The 23,024-nt window shown below is 35.6% G+C and overlaps 4 protein-coding genes across 5 annotated transcripts; 2 read left to right on the forward strand and 2 right to left on the reverse strand.

The window, feature by feature from the left end:
• Window positions 1-327: 327 nt before the first annotated feature.
• On the reverse strand, window positions 328-8,992 carry LOC145613506 (uncharacterized). Of its 2 annotated transcripts, none has more exons than XM_081668627.1 (13): window positions 8,541-8,992; window positions 6,747-6,931; window positions 6,447-6,556; window positions 6,212-6,292; window positions 5,310-5,413; window positions 5,086-5,172; window positions 4,118-4,320; window positions 3,654-3,855; window positions 3,517-3,567; window positions 3,263-3,361; window positions 3,095-3,154; window positions 2,685-2,806; window positions 328-1,925 (listed from the first exon to the last, which is right to left on the reverse strand). In XM_081668627.1, exons 1-13 carry the CDS (start codon window positions 8,802-8,804, stop codon window positions 767-769), a joined length of 2,727 nt encoding a protein of 908 aa, XP_081524753.1. In that variant the 5' UTR covers window positions 8,805-8,992; the 3' UTR covers window positions 328-766. The 2 variants fall into 2 exon arrangements, with proteins under 2 accessions (XP_081524753.1, XP_081524752.1); XM_081668626.1 differs by having other exon boundaries at window positions 2,685-2,809.
• Window positions 8,993-10,795: 1,803 nt separating this feature from the next.
• Window positions 10,796-13,877, forward strand: LOC145615376 (uncharacterized). Its single transcript, XM_081670453.1, has 2 exons — window positions 10,796-10,955; window positions 12,471-13,877. The coding sequence occupies exon 2, from the start codon at window positions 12,602-12,604 to the stop codon at window positions 13,658-13,660; it is 1,059 nt and encodes a 352-aa protein (XP_081526579.1). The 5' UTR covers window positions 10,796-10,955; window positions 12,471-12,601; the 3' UTR covers window positions 13,661-13,877.
• A 502-nt stretch (window positions 13,878-14,379) lies between these two features.
• On the reverse strand, window positions 14,380-18,580 carry LOC145614811 (peptidyl-prolyl cis-trans isomerase CYP18-1). Its single transcript, XM_081669874.1, has 5 exons — window positions 18,536-18,580; window positions 18,352-18,426; window positions 16,245-16,406; window positions 14,935-15,093; window positions 14,380-14,695 (listed from the first exon to the last, which is right to left on the reverse strand). The coding sequence occupies exons 1-5, from the start codon at window positions 18,536-18,538 to the stop codon at window positions 14,612-14,614; spliced, it is 483 nt and encodes a 160-aa protein (XP_081526000.1). The 5' UTR covers window positions 18,539-18,580; the 3' UTR covers window positions 14,380-14,611.
• A 1,414-nt stretch (window positions 18,581-19,994) lies between these two features.
• On the forward strand, window positions 19,995-22,821 carry LOC145615328 (uncharacterized). Its single transcript, XM_081670394.1, has 4 exons — window positions 19,995-20,323; window positions 21,048-21,287; window positions 21,417-21,634; window positions 22,358-22,821. The coding sequence occupies exons 1-4, from the start codon at window positions 20,045-20,047 to the stop codon at window positions 22,539-22,541; spliced, it is 921 nt and encodes a 306-aa protein (XP_081526520.1). The 5' UTR covers window positions 19,995-20,044; the 3' UTR covers window positions 22,542-22,821.
• Window positions 22,822-23,024: the final 203 nt, after the last annotated feature.

Here is a 23,024-nt window from a genome sequence, read left to right on the forward strand (position 1 = left end):
TAGTACTAGTTTTGGTTTTCATTAATATGAGGGACCTTATTATTTGGCAAATTGGGTAGAAATTTCATAACAAAATATTATTTTCAAAGTTACTTACTTAGTATTTTGAACAAGCTAAAACTGAAGATGCTAACTTAATTGGTAAAGTCTTAAGAGGGCGGTACCTAAGATTTGGTATTGTAGTATCATCAAAAACTTTGCGGCCCTCTATATTCTTAAAAAAAAAAAAAAAAGGTACAACTCTGATATTCAGCAATGGCATAATGAAGGCAGAAGGTTTTTCCTCTTTGATTTCTCCACCACAATCATAATCAAGTACACAAGATATTGACAAAATGCACCAAAATGAATGAACCAAATGTAGCAGCAGCAAAGGCCAAATTCATATCAGTTACTGTAATTAGATTGTCCTAATCCCTTACAGGCTTAACTGAGTAAACTCATAATAATTCCTAAGAATCCTAAATTAGTTACAACAACAATCAATGCTCCTCAAACATACTGACATAGGTGCCAACAGGCCCAACATCTTCCTCAGATAAATAAAAATTAAAAATTAGACATTAAAAAATGTAACCAATCTGCACCCAAACAAATAAAAGTGGGACTAAAGACACCTCTATCCCTAAATAATTACAGCTTACACACTATATTTACATTTATCCCTAAATAATTAGTCATTTACCAATCAGCAATGACTAATTGAACAAGAAACGAAATTGAGATGAGAAGAAGAAAACGGGAAACGGAAATATGACCTTAATAATTATCCCACAGAGTCTTCCTGGGTATCATCATCGTCTTCATCCATTTCATCGTCTTCATTTTTATTAGCTTGGTCATGAGCCTGTGTTTCATCATCTGATTCTGACCCATCATCTGCATCTACAATTTTACTAGCTTCAACGAATTCATCATCAGTTTCCGACTCAGAATCAGAGACTTTGGCATTTTTTTCTTGAGAACTTGTATTACCCACAGAACTCTTGAACTGCTCCTTTACATCAGGTGCCATGATTCCAATCATATTACTCAATGCTTGAATTTCTTTGTCTGAATGCGTTGTCCTAGCAAGAGCACCAGAGGGTAAACTTTGAGACTCAGCCACCTGAGTAATGGAATCATTTGTAACTGCTTGATTTTCTCTCTTGTCGTGAGGGGATTCATTGTCGCCATATACAGAAGGGTCTGTACTACAAGCCCAGCTCCCAGCAACTTCTGATGCCAAAAGATCTTCTGTTCCGATGCCTCCAGGTTTTGCATCCTCAGAAGCCTTCACTGCTTCCTCTCTGTGATTCAACAGAGGGTCCTGAAGATTGTCTTCACACCTATGAGGAATCTGCTGCTCAGTTTCTTGCACATTTGTGTCCTCATCAAGCTGCATTGTGTCCCCAGCAAGATCACCAGTTTTATTCACTTCTGTCTTTCTTTCACCATCAGCACCAGGGCTTTCAGTTTCAAGAACTCGCTCAGTTCCATCACCATCACCTTCAAACATGGGAGCTGTTCCAACACCATCAATGTCAGACCCAAACCCAGCTTTAACCATGCCCTCATCAATGGGAAATTCAGCTTCTTGGGTATCTTCTTCATCTTGGTTTCTATTATCACAGTCATGCTTCTCAGTGGCGCTACCTTCTTCGCTGGAAGTCTCAGCCACCACACCTTGTTCATGTCTATTTGCTGAATTGCTAGGGCCGGCCTTAGCAGCAGCATTATTTCTGTTACTTATAGCTTCAATTCCAGCAGCTGCATTTCCACCACCGTTCTCCTCTGCTGTATGGCGGAGAACATCAAGAGAGGCATTGTCATAATCCTCCTCATCTACTAGAGCCCTCTGCATTGACTTTAACTGTTCTTGCTGCTTTGTGAACAGCAATTTGATCTCTTCTGTCGTTGAGTAAAACGCACGCAGCTGTGTTTCCCTGCATGGAGAACATGTGCTTGGGATAAAAGTTCAAAGATGATGTATTTCAAGAAATTCAATTCTAAAATATATTAAGCTTCATCAAGAAAGCATCAGTGGACTACGCCAACACTACACAACCAAAATGTTGTTACAAGTTCAAATATATATATATAAGAAGCCTGGAATGTGTGCAATAATATATGGAGTAATATATCAGAAAGCACAGAGATGACTCAAATGATTATCACTAGTAAATTATCATGATCAAAAGCAGGTAACTATACAAGTGTGTTGAATCAACGATTTGATACTCAGATTGACAAAATAAAAGCCCTAAGAGACTATAATGAAAAATGCATACGCTACTGAATGATTCCTGAGGTGCCAGTCACACGTCAAAGGTCAACTAAACTTTCCAAATTATAGTTGATATACTATGAAGTCGTCCAGGGACATAAGCATGCACAGTCAGAACAGCTTCACTGAAAGTCTTGTGCGACAATACAGAATATTCGGTAAAGTTTGCGAATGACACACGACACAACAACACAGCCATATACTACAACTACGTATAAATGTATAATCTAACATATGGAAGTGACAAAACAAGAGAAAATAAACAAAATAATTACTAACACCAACACAAATTGGTGAAGTTCAGTTTTAATTCCTATCATTGTAGAGTACGTATCAAAAATAATTCAACTTTCATGGAACTATTACTTGCACAGAAAAAAAAATTAACAATCCCAATGCCTAAGCTTTAAGATCTTACCGCAGCATGATTCTTTCCCGAGCACCCTTTAACCTTCGTCTTTCAAATTCAAGATCCCGCATAGCAGCATTTATTTCTAGCTCAAGTTCGGAGACCTTGGCCCATGCTTCTTCCCGAGCCGCCTGCTAACACCATCAAAATAACACCTTTTTATATAAGCAATATAAACATATTTGGTTTTCACTACTGTTCAACAGCTTTGATAAGCTCAAATTATCCATTAAAAGCTCATGCTTCACAGTATACTTTGCTATCCATAAATGAGCTAAATCAAAGGCAGAAACCACCATAAAGATTAACCAGAGAAATTCCCTATCTCCACCCTCCTTCCTTTCTCCATACAATATCAAGTAAAAAGGACAGAATGGAAGGGAGAGAGAGAGAGAGAGAGATGAAGTTTCCCCTTGTACCTTTTCTTTGTCAAGCTCTTTCCTCATGCTTCTCGTTTCAATTTCAAGTTCTTCCACTCGCTAAATAAAAAGTGCAAAAGGAAACATAATCAGCTAATTAAAAAATAAATATCAACATCAATCAGCACTACAATGTGACAGTCAAAGTTGGAGATTTTAAACACATACTTTTTTCCTGAAAGCAGAGGACTTTTGTTCGTTTGATACTTGAACCTCAAGTTGGCGAACTTTATTGTCAGATAAGACCAATTTCTGTCTAGTTTCCTCCTGTCATGAGCCAAGCCGTAAATAAAGTAAGATGTATTTACTGCTCAAAAGGACCTATCTCTTCCTCAGTAACCACTCCCTCTTCCCAAAAGAAGGTTTTATCACACTATGGCCAATTTCTCCAATTGAGAATACAAACTTAAAGACACCCATACCAATTTGGATCTCAGACTCTCCACCAGTGATGAATTCTCTTTTTCTGCTTCCTGATAATAAAAACAAAACAAGTTCATCACCTATTGTTTAAAACTACAGATGAAATAGAAGTTACAAAAAAAGAGTTCATCGCAACCTGAAGTTTGCTAATAATTTCTTCTTGTTCTCTTTCTCGCCTCGAAGCAGCATCTGATACTCGTTTTAATTCTTCTTCAGCCTCAGACTGAACCCTTTGAATTGAAGCTTTCAGATCTGCAACAGCCTTTTCTCGCTCCTCTCTTCTCTGGTCACGCTCTTCATCTAGCCGTGTTTTCAGTTCAGCTATAGTTGCCTTTTGGCTGCAACAAACAAATCACAAAAGGGTTACCTTCCATCTTGGGAAATTAATCAGAGTTGCATAGCACTCCTTCATAATACAAGTTACAATATTCAAGATGCAACTCAATTAACCAACTCTAACAAGTTAAAGCAGAGTCAAGGCAAAGTAACAGCAGCATCAAGAGGAATTCTTGGCAACCAACAGTTAGTGGCAATTGCATCAAAACTTTAGTCATTCAATTTTAGATCTAAAATCCTGCCAAAAGTACTATAGTACTATACCTTTTCACTATTTCATTTGTTTCGGTAGATGACTGCAAAGCAGCAGAAAGTCTTTCATTTAGATCTTCAACAGTATGCTTTTGTTCAGCAAAACTTTTATTGACTTCAGTCAATTCCTTCTTGGTAGATTCCAACGACACATTTAATTCATTCAGTTGATCATCATAAGACTTTGAAACAGACTCTTTGAGATCTTTCATCTCCTACAAGATCCAATTAAAAAAAAAAAAAAAAAATAATTTAAAAATAATTTAAAAAAAAAAAAAAAAAAAACATTAAGTAATATTTATAAAATGGAAAATGATATATAAAGCCCCAGGGACAGCATATAAGGGGCTAAATGTGGAAATATAAGTAAAATAAAACAATAATTAAAGCAATCAACTTCTGCTATGCATTCCTAAATTAATACCAATTAAGTATTTGCAGCCCTTGCAAATATCATTATCTTATAAATTGTACTAAAAAAGGAATAACAAAGTTAAAAAAATAATTAGCTTCAATGAGAAGGGCATAAGCATGAATGCACGATAACCATCTAAGATAGATGTGCATGAATACAGAAAAAGTGTATGACATAAGAAAGCTAATCTGCAGTCTCCTACTCTCCCCACCTTCATCCATACCAAGAATATCTAAAGGCAATCTATATGATATTCATGCACAAAGGACCAAAAATGGACGAAAACATCTTATGATACAAACATGCAATATTTATAGGAGAAAAGTTGTATTGCAAAGAGAAAACAGCCCATTTTAGTTCTGCAGAATTACCACTCTCTTTTCACAATTAAGACATCGCCCACAGATACATGGTCACCTTGGTTCAATTTTTTTTTTTCCTACAGAATCTACACTCTATCCCATCTTTACACTTTACACGTTCAGCCTGCTACACATTCAAATTCTACAGTTCCACAAGCCAAACAATACCTAATAAGGAATAAATTGGGAAACATAGAGCATACATTTTGATGACGTTCAAGGACTTCACGATTTTCATTCCGCAATGCATCGATTGTAAGTACATGATTTTCCAATTGCTTTCTCAAGTCCTGCATAAACCAAAGCCATAAGCATATAAGGTCTTCCATCCCAAGAAAAAAAAAACAAACATGTAAAGTATGCATGTTACATATAGTCTTGGCTAATCTTAATTTCAGACAAAGTTGTAAACTGCATCTGGTGATACCGTATTCGAACGTTGAAGGCTTCGAAAGTCATCAAGAGAAACAGGGCCCTCAGTAGCGCCAATACCAATGCCTTTAAGTCTTTTGGTTTCTGGGCCAAACTCCTCTGGAAAACATAAACAAGTAACATACTTCATATCCAAACACCCTAGAAACTTAATGTATAATTACTTATCTACCATCAGTGAAGAATGGGATACAGATTACAGACTTTACAAAAACTAGCACACCAATTACTAATAGGAGATAATTAAATTCTCCCTCTATATTTTTTTAGTTTACTCACTTTCCTTCTATACTGTTCCTTTAACTTTTACACTTTACCTACAGTTAGACATGGACCCAATTTTTCTTTATCAGAATGCCCCTAGTGATTCCAAATTATTAGACATAACCCATTAATTTAGGAGGCATCTGGTTTGTAAAGTGGTATATGTTTGTAATCAGGAATAAGCCATGGTGGTATGTGAAGACCATGTGTTTATTTTTGTTCGGGAATGGACACAAATATGGGATTAAGGCTTTGATTGATTGATTAATTGAACAGACACAAAATCCTTTCTTTAATACCATGAGCCATTCTCACCTCCCTCCTTAGGTCTCTAAATCCAATACCATGTGGGTTTTCGGTTTGGTTTAGTAATTGTAATTTTCATAAACAAAACACTAGGCATGGGTTTCACTTACTCTAAACTCATACCCTTGTTCCTAAATTATGCCAACCAAACACCCCCTTAAAGGATTTGATGCTACCCTCTCTCTCTCGCTCTCTCTCTCTCTCTCTCTCTCCTATTTTTTAAATGTCACTTTCAAAACCTTTTTTTCTTTCTTAATTTTGCATGGGTGCAAAGTTTATGGGAGTATTTTTTTTATAACATTTTTAAAAAGGAGTAATAGCTAATACCTGCTTTTCTCTTCAATATGGTACCATCAGATGAAGGAACGGATGATGAGACTTCTCGATAAACAAATGCAAATGCATGCTCTACAGCCAAAACCAAAAATCAGAGATGTTAACTTAAAAGTGAAATTCAGGACATATTTACCAATTCAAGGACTGAAGTGCAATGCTTGATCGAAATAACTGGAGAGTAAATACAAATAACAGTAAGCCTTATCATCTACAATTAGCACATTACCATGCTGAGGAGGAGCTGCAAGTGATATGATATCACCATGACAAAGCTTAGCTTCAAACTTAGAGCTGCCTCGCTTCAATCTCTCCCAATTCAGATAAGATCCATTGGTGCTGACAAGGTTCAAGAATTTTAAGTCAGAACATTAACCTTCACAATCTCGCATAATATAAAATCTTTCTCAATACATTCATATACTTAGGGCCTTTGCAGTTTGCACATTAAAATAAAGTGTTGGGTCATCTAGATATATGAGGTATATATTTTTATTACATCAAATGCCTGTCTTCGAAAAATAATAACCTTGTATCTTTTAGAAAGGCGGCATTGCAGAAACCAGAAGGATTCTCAACGTCTTCCTTGGGTACTCTTTTCCTAGAGATTGCACAATGTTGTTGACTAACTGCATTTGAGTGTATCTGAAAACGCACATCATCTACTACTCGTCCAATGCAATGTTCATCGGCGGTTAATAGAATATTTATTCCCTGTTCACAGACACTCCATTAATCAGCCAAACGTTGGATTCAAATTTTTTAAAAATAATACTACCTCCGATTTTTTTTTTTAGTTGCAACTTTGGGGTATTATTTGAGAGAGGTAAAATATTCCAAAGTTGCAACTAAAAAAAATCGGAGGTAGTAAATAAGAAATAGCAGGACTTGATTTTACATTGCACCGTAACTATGACCACAAAAACACGTCAGAAATTAACGGGAAAAAAACTGACATTTTCAAAATAATATAGGTCAACAACAATCAACAATGGTAGAAGAATAATTATACAAGTTGTGGCAAATCGTACAATATTAATCTCTTTTTTTAAAATGTTGGGAATATTACAATATAAACTTACAACCTTTATGGGTGCATAAAATGCACACATCTCATAATTAATGATTTAACAGTTTTTCTATTATTATTATTGTGAACTACCTCTTCGAAAGTGGTGTATACTTGATCCTTCTTCCATCTCTCAATTCAACATGGGACAGTCTAAGGAGATCCATTATCAAAAATTACTAAATTTGGAAAGGTGATAGCTTTTCCAAAGAAGGAAGCATGAGGATGATGGTGGAGTGAATGGATGGCAAACATCTTTAAGGACTCTAACTAAATATAGATGCTAAGACACTTATGATACTGCAGAATTCAATTTCTATCCCTACCCCTTGTAACTTCCAAAATTAAAAACACTTTCTCGTTTGATTAAGGAAGGATAACTTAGAAAGGAAGGCTTCCTCCGTCAAGTAGTCAACCCCACTGTTTCTGTCTCCTGGAGAATCCTGCAAATTTTAAAATCATTTAAGAGCACCTCAACCTCAACATTTGCATTCCCTCTGATACATATTAGTACATTACATAAACCAAAATATTAGGCTATTCCGAAACCCAATACACCCTGGATTCACTATGTCAATAATCTGACTAGTGATTGTCAATGACCGTAAAGCCCTTAATTGACAAATTAGATGCAGTTTCATCAAAGATCTCACCCTAATTCCCAATTGAAATCCATACTTTATCCATACAAAACAATTTTCTATATGAAAGGTTCTCCAAGGCATGATGGATGCCGTCTCATCTTCTTCACAGCTCATTATCAATCTCACTTTGGGTTTCTAAAATAGTCCCTCTTTAAAAATTCCACATCATCGTTAAGTCGTTAACCATCCGTAAAGAACACTCACACCTATATAATCTTCTTCATCATTGGTCACACCACGCACCAGTAATGTTCTCCAAACTAGTTTCCCATCAAAATAAATCGCGACATCCACTCATCCTTTCCCTCCAATAAACAACACTCAAACTTTTACAACCAATGCCATTAGTGTTCCAACATTAGTTCTGTTCCTATATTCAGTGTCATCCTTTTCCACCTGCAAACAACATTCAAAACCCTAGCAAAATTTGAAAATTGGAAGAAACCCAATCTCACACAAGTGAAGATGCAATATTTGTAACATTCTAGCTCAAATTACACACACATTTAATACCATTTCCTCAGCAATCAATACAATACCTCATTCAAAAATAGGAAAACCCTAGCAATTTTCATACAAATAACATACATCGGTTATACGAATCGATTACCTGAGGCCGTTTACGAGCATTGTTCGAAATAGCAGTAAGAACACCCCAAACATCAGGATCAGAGCAAGGGAGAGGCTGTGCGGCGATTTTGGAAGCGACGGCGATAATGGCGTCTTTAGGGGTAACAGGTTTAACCGGCGAAGGCTCGTCTTTGGGTTGACAGGAGCTAGATTGAGATACAATTAGACCTTCTTCTACCCTAGGGCTCGGATTTTGTTCCGGCGTAACTTGAATTCCTGGTCTCCTTTCCTCCACAATCGCCATTGAAATCAACTGTAAGCTTCAGCGAAACCCTAATTTGCGAATTTGGGGAAGAAATTAGGGAATATGAAGAGAAAATTAGTGTTTGAGAGTGAAGAATTGAAGAGGAGAGAGAAAATAGGGTGTTGCTGAAAGAAGTGAGTGGAACCCTTGAACATGAATTATCAGCGGTTTAAGAGGGTGGAGGAAGAACTGACAAGCGTACGCTGAAAGTTTGAGGAGAGAGAAATTACCCGCCAAATAATTTCCTGCCGGCGGGCCCCACCTACCAAAACTAACTTTACAATGATTGCAGGTTAGGGTTGTACACAGGTCCAAAATCGAGTTGATATTGATAAGAATCTTTTGAATTACAAGGTTGAATTTTTCATTATGTTGGACTGAGGTTCTATTTGGTTCGGGTTTATAGGTTTGATTTGATTTGATTTCGTATTGTTTGAACTTAGTTTGAAGAACTTTTAAGATTGGAGGGAGAAATCATTACATTGTACTCGTGTTTGATTTTAAATCGTGGTATTATGATTCGGTTTTTTTTTTTTTTTTTGAAAGAAATCCTAAAGGACACTAAATTTCATTAATATAAGCCATACGGCATCTACAATTGACAATGAACGATAATGAAAACGAATTTAACAAAATCAAACAAGAATTAATCGGGGAAAGGCTAAGAATCCAAATACATAAATATAACAATTCGGCATATTCTCGATTCGTTGTCTCATACAACTTTTTGAGTGGATCCGTCGTCGCTTCACAATTTTGTAAGAAAGTAAATTCTTGTGCCGATTCCGTAACCCGAATCCGAGCCATTATCAATAGTAGCCCCGCACAACCGGAGACCAAATTAAGCACAAATAAAACCTTGTCTTTCGAAGGAGTACGAAAAACCTTGTCTTTCGAAGGAGATCGAAAAAACCTTGTCTTTCGAAGGAGATCGAAAAAACCTTGTCTTTCGAAGGAGAAAAACCCTTTCTTTCGAGGGAGACATTATTGTAACCTAAAACAAAAGGCTTAAAACAAAATAAAGATTGGGGCTTTCCACCGGTGAAATCCGATGGTAGCCCCTTGAAAATTGACAATGGAAACTAGGTTTAGGAGAGAGAAGAGAGAAAAGGAGGCTAGGGTTTTGTAACTCTTATGATTCGATTTTTAAGTCTTTAAAAAACTCTAAGGGTTTGTTCACTTCAGCATAATTTCAGTTTAGCTCCAATCAGTTCATTTTCAATTTTCTTTCTCTCATAAAATATTCAATTCAGTTCAACTCCAATCAGTTCAATTCTGTAAATGTGAATAAACCCTAATTCGGTCTCAACTCTTTAAGAAAAACTTAATTTCAAATTTTCAGATCGGTGATTTGATTGAATTTTTTTTTTAAAAAAAAACAGTACAATTCTTTCCAATACTCGTACTTATATAATAAAATCTAAATTTTGTTGGAACTTGATAAATTTTTGTCGATATTTATTTTAAGAATATCACACTTTTGTAATTTTAATGAGAGATATTGATGATAACAAATATGAATTGGTAAAGGTGTTGAAGAGGAAATTAAACAAGATGTACTTTTTTTTGTTGGAGGACTCGATGAGTTCTAGGTAATTATTAGGAGCAAATTTCCTTACAGAATTGCCCAAAATAAAAATCTTTACGATCTTTTTTTCTTATCCCGTAATTTTTAACTCCACCGTCAATGTCAGCAATACCTTTGTTTTAGGTTGTGAAAGAGAGGGGCAAGCCCCTAAGAAAGACAAAAGGCAAACCAAAAACAATGAAAGCAACCAAAGTACCAAACTAAACAAAGGAAAAACTAAAACAAAATAAAAACTTCATGCCTCCTAAAATACTCCGCTAACAAAAGAGCCAAGTAAGAACGAGTTACTCCACTTAAATCTTCCAGACTCCAATAAACGGCATAAAGATATATCATACTTGTATATTGCACTAAGTATTTTTTTTTATTTATGGAGTCGCTCCACCCAAATCCTCCAATAAATTAACAATTTTGTCCAAAAATTATTAACATGTTTTGATTTTGCAACAAAGTTTGTTTTGAGACCTAATTCCTATGAGACAGAACACACATAACATACGGAGTAGCTTTAGAAAGAGAGACTAGGAAACTGTTTCCGCAGTTCTTCGGAGTTCAAACTTCAGGTACTAATTTTCTCCTTCAGCTTACACTTTCTTGTACTTGTTGATTTACTAGTATTTCGACTGTTTAATTTTTGGGCATTAAATCCAGATTATTTTATAACAACAGTGAAATTCTTGATTTGCTTATATTAAAATCAACACCTTATTGATTTATTTTCACTAGCAATGCCCGCACTCCTTTCTTCACCGTCAATGGAGTAGATTGTTTGTTTTTCATTAATCCCGCCACAAAGGACATTGATGTAGACGAGATTAAAAAGCGCATAAATTTAAGGTGTACTTATAGTTATGAATCTAATTAACACTCATTAATTCAGTTTTTTTGTTTTTTTTTTCAATTGAATTCCTAAATTTTTGTGTATGGCTAACTTTGCTGGTGATATGTAGTTGAGTTATTTTGTTGCTAGTGATTTTTCTTGTTACTCGTATAAAGATTGAATTTTTTTTTTTTTTTTTATATTTGCTATGATTTGCTTGCAATTTCTGTTATTTGCTATATTTGAACCTTTTGATGTTTGCAAAGTTAGGGAAATTGTGAGGGTAGTAGTGTTAAGTTTGCTCAGTTGAAGTGCTTTTCAAACAAGACTGAAACTGATAAGCCGGAATATTTGTCACTATGTCACACGAATTTGACGATGCCTGATTATTGAAAATTAATTTTGCATACTTTGTTAAGTTTAGTTGATTCAGTATATTTGATTTATTGTTGGCCTACTAAACAATTATTGAAGAGGTTTACTCTTTAGGCAAGATTGAATCTTTGTTAATGGTAGTCAGGGCTAGTTGGTCGGTTTGCAACTCGAAAAATTGAAGCCATTTTTGCTAAATGAACTAATTGTATTCGCCAACTTTGTAATGTTGGCACTTAGTTGCTGGATATTTTCACAAACGATGTGTGGACTTGTGGTTAGCAACGATGGGGTAGTTGCAAATGAGAGTTCAATAAGATGGTTGCTGTCAGATCATGAGTAGATAAAAATATATAGGATCGTATGAACCAATATCAGATAATAACAGGTGTTCATTTTATCATTTTAAAAAGTGAAAACATGAAAAAAAAAAAATTAGCTGTAACGATTAGCAAGGATGGGTTTATGGGATCGACAGGCCAGTTGCTGTGTTCTGTCTTCTGAGAGTTTACCTAGGGCAGGGGTAGCTTGTGATTGATAGCGTCTCATTTAGAGGAAAAGATTTGTTCAAGTCCAAATCTTTGATTGATATGAACGGTTATATTGGTGTTTGAAGCCTGTATTGTTTGAGAGGGAAAGGGATTTACTTGTCTATTCTAACAAGTTGAGCATATGAAAATGAATGTACAAGCTGATCTGTTCTGAACTTCTGATCTTTACTTATTTACCATCACTAATGTTGGTTACATTCTCATTGGTTGACTCTTTACTAAATATAATTTTGTTTACTTAGCTATATCACTTATATAGTTATATTAGTTTCATGCTCATTTGTTAATTTTATTAATATACTAGTATTTGTATAATGAATTCGATAATCTGCCAGGTGTTTCGAAATTTGAGGAGGATATATTATAAAGAGCAAAAAGTTGGATTGCCTTTGAACAGCAGGAATTTTGTGTGGAATCATTGTTTAAGCTGCTTTTTATACCTTATACAACTAATACAAATAAATCCATGCTCTCAAGCGTTGCTTCACCACAAGCCATGATAAGAAATCCGATTATTGCAGCCATGAATTACACAAAGAAGAAAGCTGCTGTACTTTACCACTACCCTTGCCCTGATGGCACCTTTGCTGCCCTTGCAGCACACCTTTACTTCACTGCTACTTCTTCCCCAGTTTTATTTTTTCCAAACACTGTCTACAGTCCTATCAAGGCAGACCAGTTGCCTTTGCAAGAAATTGGCGATGTTTATCTATTAGACTTCGTGGGACCCTCAGGTTTTGTTGCTGATCTCTCATCCAAGGTGGAAAAAGTGATCATTCTAGACCATCATAAAACTGCACTCGAGACTTTAGGTGACGAAACCTCATTGGGTGAGAATGTAATGAAGGTGTTAGATATGGAGAGGAGTGGGGCAACAATTGCTTATGATTACTTCAAGCAGAAGCTTAGTGAAGGAAATGGAAATAGCCATGGAAATGGAGGTAGCCATGAGTCAGTGCTTGCTGAGTTCAGAAGAATGAGAAAACTCTTCGAGTACATCGAGGATGGAGATCTTTGGAAGTGGCGCCTTGAGAATAGCAAAGCTTTCAGCAGTGGGTTGAAGGACCAGAATTTAGAATTTGATTTTCAGAAAAATCCCTCCGTGTTTCAGCAGTTGCTCTCTCTAAACCTTGAATCTGTTATAAACCAAGGTATTATAAGCTTGGATCATAAGCAAAAGTTGATTACTGATGCTCTTGAGCAATCTTTTACAATCAACCTTGGAGGTGGGGTATTCGGGTGTTGCCTAGCTGTCATTGCAGATGAAGCTCTTTCAGTATTAAGGAGTGAACTTGGGAATCAATTGGCTTGTAAGAGCCAAGAACAGAACTTGAGGGGCATTGGAGCTATTGTTTACAAAGTTCCCGAGCTTGGGAATGACCAGATGTTTAAAATCAGTCTTCGGAGTGTCAAAAGTGAAGACACGACTCCTATTTCAGAGAAATATGGCGGTGGTGGACATCGCAATGCTAGTTCATTTCTGCTAAGATTGGCTGATTTTGAAGCATGGAAGATGAACAGTTGATGTTTTCCTTGTTAATTTGTCAATCAACAAATTTTGTAGATGTTAGTTGGCAGTGTTAACTACAATCACTCTAATATTTTTTTTTAAAAAAAAATAGAAAATTACTTGGGCATGTAAAGTTATGATTAGATTTTGAAGTCCTACATTTTGTAAGAGAACCATAATGTCAGTCTTCTCCAGACGAACACAGCGCAAGGGTATCTGCCTGTATTACTTATCCAATTTAGCCAACTTCAACAAATTCTTTGCCCAGGGGTTTTTTGTTTCAAGTCGAATAATTGATTTTCAGTCACAACTTTGTTTGCTTTACTAGTTCATGAAAAAAAGAAGGCAAGTTTGGATTCAAATTTTGTGTAAAAAAAAAGTTTGGATTCAAATTTATGCTCATCACAGGATTAGAAGACTGAAACGAAGATCTTTCAGGGTTAGAAGACTGAGACGAAGATCCTCAACCACTAAGCCAACCTCAATTTTCAGTTTTTCACCCCTCTTTGAATTATGGGAAGCTAATTGGTATGAGTAAAACTCCTCGCATTCAACAATGAAGTTTCATGTACTGTATGTCTGACGTCTGTACTCCAGCTTTCCCTAGTCCCAAGCTCAACACTCTGGGAGCATCTCACCATTGATTGTATAATCAATGAAGCATGATCCATTGCATCAGTTGCCAATAGTCACAAACATAAAAATTTGGAAACATCTCAATGTCATGAACAACATTTCTCAAAATGTTAGATTATCATTAATCATCAGTGTACTAAATCCTAACCAATTGAACAGTTTACAGTTTTCACAAACTATGAGTCAATGAAATTACAATACCCACTGTGCTATACATTGTGCAGGAGAGCAATTGATATCGTTCAACTAGTCACTAAATTTGCAGTTTAAAGTGAATACACTGTCATCTACATAGTATATGATGAGGAAGTCGCATCTTGCCCCTGAATGCTAACCAGCAAGGGGATTAGCATGTATGGTGACACGGTTGAGCCTAATTTCAGCAAGTGGGCGATCCCCTGGACCTGTTTTTGTCTGCATATGCCAGGAAAAAACTTATTAGGGACAGATGTCATGAGGAGTTGCAACAAGATCACAAGACAGAGCATCATCGTGGCCCTAAAAAGAGGAAAAGAGAAGGAAAAACAGGGCATTGCAAGACTAAAGATGTAGCCTTGTATGAAGAAACAATATATAGGAAACCATACTAAAACAACAGTTTCCATGACAAATGGTAGCACCAGCAGATATCAAATTCAAGTATCCAATATTACCTTTTCCATAAGATCAAGAACCTCAAAGCCATGGATCACCTTGCCAAACACAGTATACAATCCATTCAAATGAGGTTGCTTAGCATATGTTAAAAAGAATTGGCTTCCATTGGTATTTGGACCACTATTAGCCATTGCCAAGATTCCCCTAGCATTGTGCTGCAAAAGAAAAATACAGACTATTCAATATAAAGGAATTAGTTTTAAGGTTCTATTTCTTGTTCTCGATAGTTTGTCATCATTAAGAAAAAAAAAAGCAAGACATTTACAGCTTTTTTGGCAAATCAGTCTCTGCTTCAATATCACACATATTACTCGAACTAGAGCTGTCAAAAATCAACCCGACCCGAGAAACCGACCTGAACCGATAATGATCTGAACCTGACCTGTACCCGAATAATGAGGTGAAACTAGTGACCCGTAACCCGACCTGAACCAACCTGATGTTAACTGACAACTGATTTTATCCAATACTTTAGACCTGAATCTGAACTCACACCCGACTCGATAGTAACCGTCAACCGATTTAATCTGACCCGACAACAATCCGAACCCGAACTAGTACCCGACCCTATTAGAACCTGAAAATGTTTATAACCCAACACAACCTGTAATTGAAGCGAGTCAAGGACGTTTAATAAAATTTTATATACCTTTTGCTCTTTATTACTTCGTATATAGGTGTAATAAAATCTTGATAATGCTTGAACAAATTATGCAGAGCGTAATTAAATAAATTAACTTGAACACATCGAATTTATTCGAATTTAACTTGAACCAAAACCAAGAATGATCCAACTTTAAGATTATCCGACCAAATAATTATCTGACCCAGCCTTAACCCGAACCCGAATGTACCATCTATTAACCCGACCAAACCCGACTCAATACAACCGAACCTGAAATTGAACCCGTTATGAATTTGACTCGAATTGAACCTGACCTACACCTGAAAGGATGAACGACCCGGAATAACCTGAACCGAAATTGACCCGACCGGAACCTGAACCTGATCTGAGGCTAGATTGACCCGACACAACCTGATCCTGATTTGACCCAACCCGAACCCGACTTGAATACCTGAATTGACAGCTCTAACTCGAACAATGGAGTAACTTAAATACTTAATCACATGAAGTTAATTTACGGAGTAAAACACAGCACGCCTTGTAGGTAGGTAAGGTTTAACAAGCTTTACAGCCACATGGAGAATTTCGGCGTCCAAGAGGTTCCAATCAAGCTCATGTACAATGACAAATTTAACATGAAAGGGGAATAGAAATCATAAGCTAATATAGTTCATAAAATACCTTAAGAGACTCTCTTATCTCATCATTAAACTTTTTGCCCCATATACTTGTACCACCTTTGCCAGTGCCAGTTGGATCTCCTCCCTGGATCATGAAACCTTTGATGTTTCGATGAAATATGGTCCCATCATAGTACCCACTGGCGCATAGAGCCAAAAAGTTCTGGAAATCAAAAAGGCATTTGGATCATTGACAAAAAAACAAACAATATCAAATTGGAATGAAGTATATCTGTAAAAGAAGACTGGTTTAATGTTCTAATGATCTCCAACACCTATCACATTCACAGATTCACTTCATCCATAATAGGATTTTACGTTACTTAATAGAATATATAGCTTCTATATACAAAGAACCAGGAAAACTGAAACAAAAACAATAAGTGCTGAACCTACATATTTTATCACAAGGAAAGCAAGGTGGGCAAAAGCTTTTGCCAACATAGCATGCTGGAAAATAAAAAATAAAGGACAATGAACAATGAATAATAACTAATTAGAGCTGTTTGGTTCAGGCCTCAGAGGAGAGGGAAGGAAAAGCACTGAGGAAAGGGAAAGAAGGAAAACACATCTCTTCATACCCCCAACTGTTGTACAGGAAGACCAGAAGGATATGAAGTTTTAAGAACCTTTTCTTGCATTTGAATAAGTTGATCTACAATACCTCTACCCAAGGAAATAATTTGTGGGACATTGACTCTCTTTTCCTCCTTCATCTCTTGTTCATACAGTCATACTGTCACACCTCATTCACCGCCTCCGTCACCTTTCTCTCTCACCACTTAATCTCTTACTCATAACAGTTGCTTTATTTTTACCATTGTAACTTTCAGAGCTGATTGCATCAAGGGGTCTCAAAATGCCTCCTTCACTAGATACATACTTAGATCAGCTCATCAAGCAAGAATGCAGCCATCGAATGGCCTAGATTTCAGGAAAACCTTTGCTAGAAAGCTCTTATAAAAAATGCTAAAAAGGAAAGGTATTATTTATTACGGGATAGGTGATTTTGGAGATGAGGACATTAACAATTAATTCACTCCCGCTTCCTAAACCTCCCCTACCAAAGCCTATTAATTCCTAAGCTCATTGGATGACATGCAACATATAACATAAAAATAAAAAAAATAAAAAAATAATGCGTAGGAGAAAGAATGGACACCTTACTCGCTTGACGGCTTAAGTATCAACTTATACAAATTTCAAGCATGGAATTCTAGAAACATAGAATAGCATGCAGAAATCCATGCCAAGCAAGACACAAAATGACAAAAGAAACACTTAAAAACTTCTACTTTGATCTCAAAAGGAGTACTCATCAAATAAAGATGTGTCTCTAATCTCTATAGATGAGTACAAAGAACCCCAATCACAATTACATAGGAAAATTTTATCGATATTGGCATGCTTGAATGGAGTCATATTCCATATGCCAACCCGAACCGTTTCCATTTGGAATGGTCATAACTATAGAGTACAATAAAACTTTGATTGTCCGAATGGTCATAACTATAGAGTACAATAAAACTTTGATTGTCCAAAAATCGTACACGCATGCCTGTATAACTTCCAATGCCCTTCAAGGCTTCACATCTCGAAACATCATCCTCATAAGACAAAACTACAACTTCACAAATAGTTTGCAGTCTCCAACTATACACTCCATAATTTACTTCTATACTGGAACCACTGTAATGTAACCAAATTCCAACAAAACCTTTGTACTGAAAAAAGTCCCAATTTCATCTAAACAACAATGCTACCCCAATCTATTCACAACCCCCCACCCCAAAAAAAACTAATTTTATAAACGCCTTAAACCCTAAAACAACATTGTAATTTGTAAACTACCCAAGTCGTTACCGTTCAAATTACACTATCAACACCACTATTAAATACGGACAAAGGAGTATAACAATAACATCATTTCCCAAAAAAAAAAAAAAACAATTCAGCTCAAAGATAGAAATTCAATCTCTTGTACAATAATTCCATCAAATTAGATTAATTAACATGAAGTAAATGTTCCCAGCAAAACTAAGACATACCAAATTGTACAAACAAAAAAAAAATCAACAAATTCTTGAATTAAAATTTAATATGTATACCTCAGCAGCTTTTGGAACTTCATCACAAAAGATTTCGCATTTTATGTCGCCAAGATTAGTGTGAAGTGTTACTGACTGTCAGCAAAAATATACAAAGCACCAATTAAAATGCCGGAAAAAAAGCATTAATTTTAAGCGACGCAAAAAAGTCGACGAAATCATGAATACAGAAGAAGAAACATACCATTTTAATGTTAGGAGAACAAGAGAGTGAAGAAGAAACTCGACTTTTGATGCTTTGCGTTTTTTAGAATGCGAGATTAATCGATACTTTTCGTTGATGGAAATGGGTTTTTCGCCGACTTAGTTTAAGGGAACAGGCCCATTTGGTTTGAGAAGGGTTGGCCCAGACCATTGATTGCTTAAGGTCAACTCTTTAAAAGTCAAAATAATTATAGGTGTTTAAAAAAAAAAAAAACAACCCTTTAATAATTTCGCTGTTTTTTTAAAATGCAACCCTTGGGATTTTACTCGGTTCATTCATTAGCTTTGACATAATTTTTTATTTAATATATGCGGAATACTAAATCAATGTAATCGTCCTCAAAAAAAAAAAAAAAAAAAAAATGTAATCTGGTAATATGTTGTTGGATTAGTCATGATGTTTTAGTTGTTTACTTTTGTAAAATAATTTTTGTAAATTTTTTATCAATGTCAAATTAAGAGATATTAATGTTTAAAGTTGTCCTTCGTCAAATTTGCAAGCCCAATTAATGCATTTAGGAGAAAAAAAAAACGGAAAAAGTATTAAAAATCAGCTTATTCAAAAGCCATTGTGTTTTATATTACAGTATATGCTTTAGGATCTGCATGGGATATCATTTCATCATTTCTATGGTCAAATTGCTATAGATACAATGTATGGCTTGGTATAATTGAGACAAAAAGGATATTGTACTCTCTACCTTCTATCAAAAAGGATATTCCACATCAATGACACTAAAAATGAAAATCGAAATAGTTGTTCATGAACCACTCGCTATTAGATTAACCAAATGTTAAATGTTACCCGTTCCAAAAAAAAAAAAAATGCTAAATGTTATAATTAACACATACCCACATTCACTTATTATTAGGTTTAATCCACACTCAATATACAGCATTAAGCCATTGACACATGCTTCAATGAGTTCAATCCACCTCAAAAAGGTTTATTTTATAGTAGTAAATAATTTTTAATCAACAAAATTGGCAATATGAAAACGATAACGCATAAAAAAAAAAGACTTTTAAATCAAAAAAAAAAAAGACTTTTAATTCAATCAATGATAAACACAAGACACAATCGATCATATGTGCACACGTTTAATTTTACATAGAAAATTGCCGCTTCCCTCCACTATAAAGTCGAGAGAGGAAGAAAATACTTCGTTTACATAAATCTTAGAGGTGATCAACATCCGGGCCGAAAATAGGATGAATTTGGACAAGCTTAAAAACGTAGTTTTAATTCAAAATTCTAATTTGTCCCGACTAAAAGCTCGAAAAGCCCGTTATTTTTATGTAAATTTGGACACGAGATATGATGTTAAAATCCGGACCGACCAGATATTTTTATCACCTCTAATAAATCTTGTATTATATTCGCATTGACTTAATGGCATCACCGCTTAACTAATTACAGTTATTTAGTCGTTCTAAAACTCTATCAGAGTAACAACTCTTCTCTTTGATTGCTTAATTAAACGAAGCAATGAAAGATAAACTAAACTATCAAATTTCTCCCCCAAATTCCGCAAAGATGGAGGTAATCAACGCTGATTACCAGATTCTTCAAAACGATTGCATTCAGTACGACGAAGAATCTCCTTCGTTCTTACCAATTAATCATGAAATTGAAAATAATAATCGTGTTGTTAATCGAAGGTGGTTAAATATGCCATTAACATGGTTGATGATTGTTCTGGGTACTATTATTGCAATTTCTGTAATTGTAATCATCAAACGCTTTGCCCCATCTTTCGCGAAGAAGGTCCTTTTTCTCTCTCATATGATATTTGTGATTTTTAGGGTTAATTATGAATTTGATTTTTTTTTTGGTTTTCTAGGGTTAGATTTTGATATTGAATAAGGGTTATTAAGATTATTGGAAATTAATTGTTAAATTGTGATGGGTAGGTAATTTTACTGCAGGAAGATTATTTTAGGAAATTGACAACTGCCCACCCACTTTCCAATTTTGGAAAGGGTAGGTGTTTTTAAAAGTGTGACATTCCGAAATTGGAAAGGAAGAAAAGTCTTGTTTGCAAGGTTTTTTTTTTTGATGGAATTGTTGCAATATGTTCTTAATGATCCATGTAAATTTACATATCTCACAATTATCCTCCCATGACACGAGCACAATATAGATACACCCGATTGTAGAATGGACCCTCTAAGCTAAGCTATAATGAATGGTGATGTTAAACAAGAATATCAGGAGACTTGGTCTTCATAAGAAGTCATATTATACTCCTTGAGTTATGACATATTGTTGAATGTTGAGTTAACTGTAAAGGTATATGATAGCTACACTTGCAATTAACTGTGAAATAGCTACAGTTGCATTTAATTGTGATATTGCTACACTTGCAATAAATCGTGATTCGTTACGCTTGCAAATTTGTCACATGGATATGCACTTATGACTACTCAAATGTTTTACTCGTAGCTGTTAAACCGGATACTTAATTAGATTGTCATTCGTCTTTTCGCAGGAGGTTATTCCTGTAGTACTCTGGCTGATACAAACTTGCAGTCCGCCCGTGCTTGCAGCTATTTTGTTTGCTGCAATAGCCTTGTGTCCGCTTCTGCTTTTGCCGACTGTGCAGTTTAAGTGGATTGTTGGTATGACTTTTGGTTATGGAACTGGCTTCTTGCTGATCATGTCTGCAATAACTGTTGCTGTTTCTTTGCCTTATTTTATAGCTTACCATCTGTTTCTTCACAAGATTGAAGTAAGCAAGCATTTCCTGTGTTTTCTGACAGTGATTTATTCGATTCCAACTTTTTTTCATGAGAGGAAGTTTCTAAATTGGCTTATCTAACTATTGTTAGCTGTTTGTTGCTAATTGTATGTTTGTCAGAAATGGTTGATTGATCATCCTGAAAAAGCTGCTTTTGTTAAATTTGCTGGTGAAGGTGATTGGTCTCATCAGTTTCGATTTGTTACTCTGCTAAGACTCTCTCCATTCCCATATGTGGTGTTCAACTATGTTGCTGTTGTTACTGGTGTTAAGTATAGTGCTTACCTGGTGGGAACCTGGATAGGGATGGTGCCTGAGGTACTTCTTGCAATGTACAGGTTAGGTTTTGTATTATAATTTTGAAAAACTTTTGTTTAATTCCTGTGAACTATATTCCTTCAAGTTGATTTTCTGGTGTAACCCTGTCGATTATACTTCTTGATGCTAAACATATCTGCCTTCTAGAGTCCTAGTAATTTATGTTATGAATTACGTATCAAGGATATAATGGAGGGTGTTCTGTTTCTGATATTGGCTTACTTACTGCTCTTTCAATGGCTGAAGCTGATTGAAGCCACCAAATGTACTTTATTTTAACCTTGTTTATTGTACATTCTGTTCCATCCAAGGATGAATTATGATTTGCAATGCGAAGTGTAACATGTGTACTGAAACTGGAAAGCTTAAATCGACAATAATTCCTAACATGGACTGTGTAATTGTACTCTTTCTATGATTATAACTAGGCTTAGGAGCATATTGTTTTTTTGATCCGTACACTAGTAGTGAACCTAAAAAACCAAACAGATTTTGATGAGTCTGTTCCATTTACACTTACATCTAACCGGCTTATGTTTTACAAGTCTCATGGAGGTTGTTTGAGGGAGGGGGATTCGGAAAAAATGCCACGAGCAAGTTTTAGGTGAAGTTTCTCACGCTATCTTATTGCTGTGAAATAGTAAAAAGTTTTCAATTTTATTTCATTAATCTGAAATTATCTCATACAAGATTTTGCCATTTGCCACTCTTGTTGTTGACATTGTTGTTCTTCTCCTTGGTAGTGGAAAATTGTTTCGCACAGTGGCACAAGCAATGGAGGAGCATACTCATGTTTCAAAATACCATTTGATTTTTGATGGCACAGGCTTCTGTTTATCTGCGGTATCCACCATCGCCATTGGGTTTTATGCAAAACGGAGGTTGAAACAACTTCAAGAGGTAGAGGAGCAACAACAATTGAGGTAGCAGATCTTCCTCCAAAGACTTGCACACTTCTTCCACAGTTCCACGTTGAAATTGTATGAGATACAATTAGGAGATAACGCCCAAGTTTTGGATATTCTTCCAAGTGTAAATTTCTATACATCTAGTGAACATATTTTGATAAAGACAAAGTTGTGATCGATTAAATGAACAATTTTTGAGATGTACAGTGAGGTATCAAATGACTCATTTAGGCTATGTATAGTTCATCTTCTTTTTGTCATTGATTTTGGGTATTTTAATAAAAATTGCTATTTTTTGGATGGGTTTTGGACATAAAGTCCGGCTCAAAGTTAATTTTTTTTGGCCCAACTCGAAAAGTCTGCTAGGCTTGATCTAATTTTACGAGTTTTGGTTAACCTTGGCCTGACTTGACCAGACTTATTTTTTAACCTTCTGGCCGGCCCACCCAATTATCACCTCTAAACCAAAGTCTATTATTTCGTACCAAACACTCAAATGTAT

Source organism: Chenopodium album, chromosome 25, assembly GCF_948465745.1.
Source record: "Chenopodium album chromosome 25, dcCheAlbu1.1, whole genome shotgun sequence".
In the NCBI taxonomy this organism is placed as follows: Eukaryota; Viridiplantae; Streptophyta; class Magnoliopsida; order Caryophyllales; family Amaranthaceae; genus Chenopodium; species Chenopodium album.

Coding starts and splice junctions, on each gene's coding strand:
- LOC145613506 (XM_081668626.1), bottom strand. CDS start 8,804: ATGGCGATTGTGGAGGAAAGGAGACCAGGAATTCAAGTTACGCCGGAA. Junction 5,414..6,211: donor CATATTGAAGAGAAAAGCAG/GTATTAGCTATT, acceptor TATGTTTTCCAG/AGGAGTTTGGCCCAGAAACC. Junction 2,810..3,094: donor AAGAGCTTGACAAAGAAAAG/GTACAAGGGGAA, acceptor TGATGGTGTTAG/CAGGCGGCTCGGGAAGAAGC.
- LOC145615376 (XM_081670453.1), top strand. CDS start 12,602: ATGCTCTCAAGCGTTGCTTCACCACAAGCCATGATAAGAAATCCGATT.
- LOC145614811 (XM_081669874.1), bottom strand. Junction 15,094..16,244: donor AGATAAGAGAGTCTCTTAAG/GTATTTTATGAA, acceptor TTTCTTTTGCAG/CACAATGCTAGGGGAATCTT. Junction 14,696..14,934: donor TTCTTGATCTTATGGAAAAG/GTAATATTGGAT, acceptor TGGCATATGCAG/ACAAAAACAGGTCCAGGGGA.
- LOC145615328 (XM_081670394.1), top strand. CDS start 20,045: ATGAAAGATAAACTAAACTATCAAATTTCTCCCCCAAATTCCGCAAAG. Junction 20,324..21,047: donor CCCCATCTTTCGCGAAGAAG/GTCCTTTTTCTC, acceptor GTCTTTTCGCAG/GAGGTTATTCCTGTAGTACT. Junction 21,635..22,357: donor GTACTTCTTGCAATGTACAG/GTTAGGTTTTGT, acceptor TCTCCTTGGTAG/TGGAAAATTGTTTCGCACAG.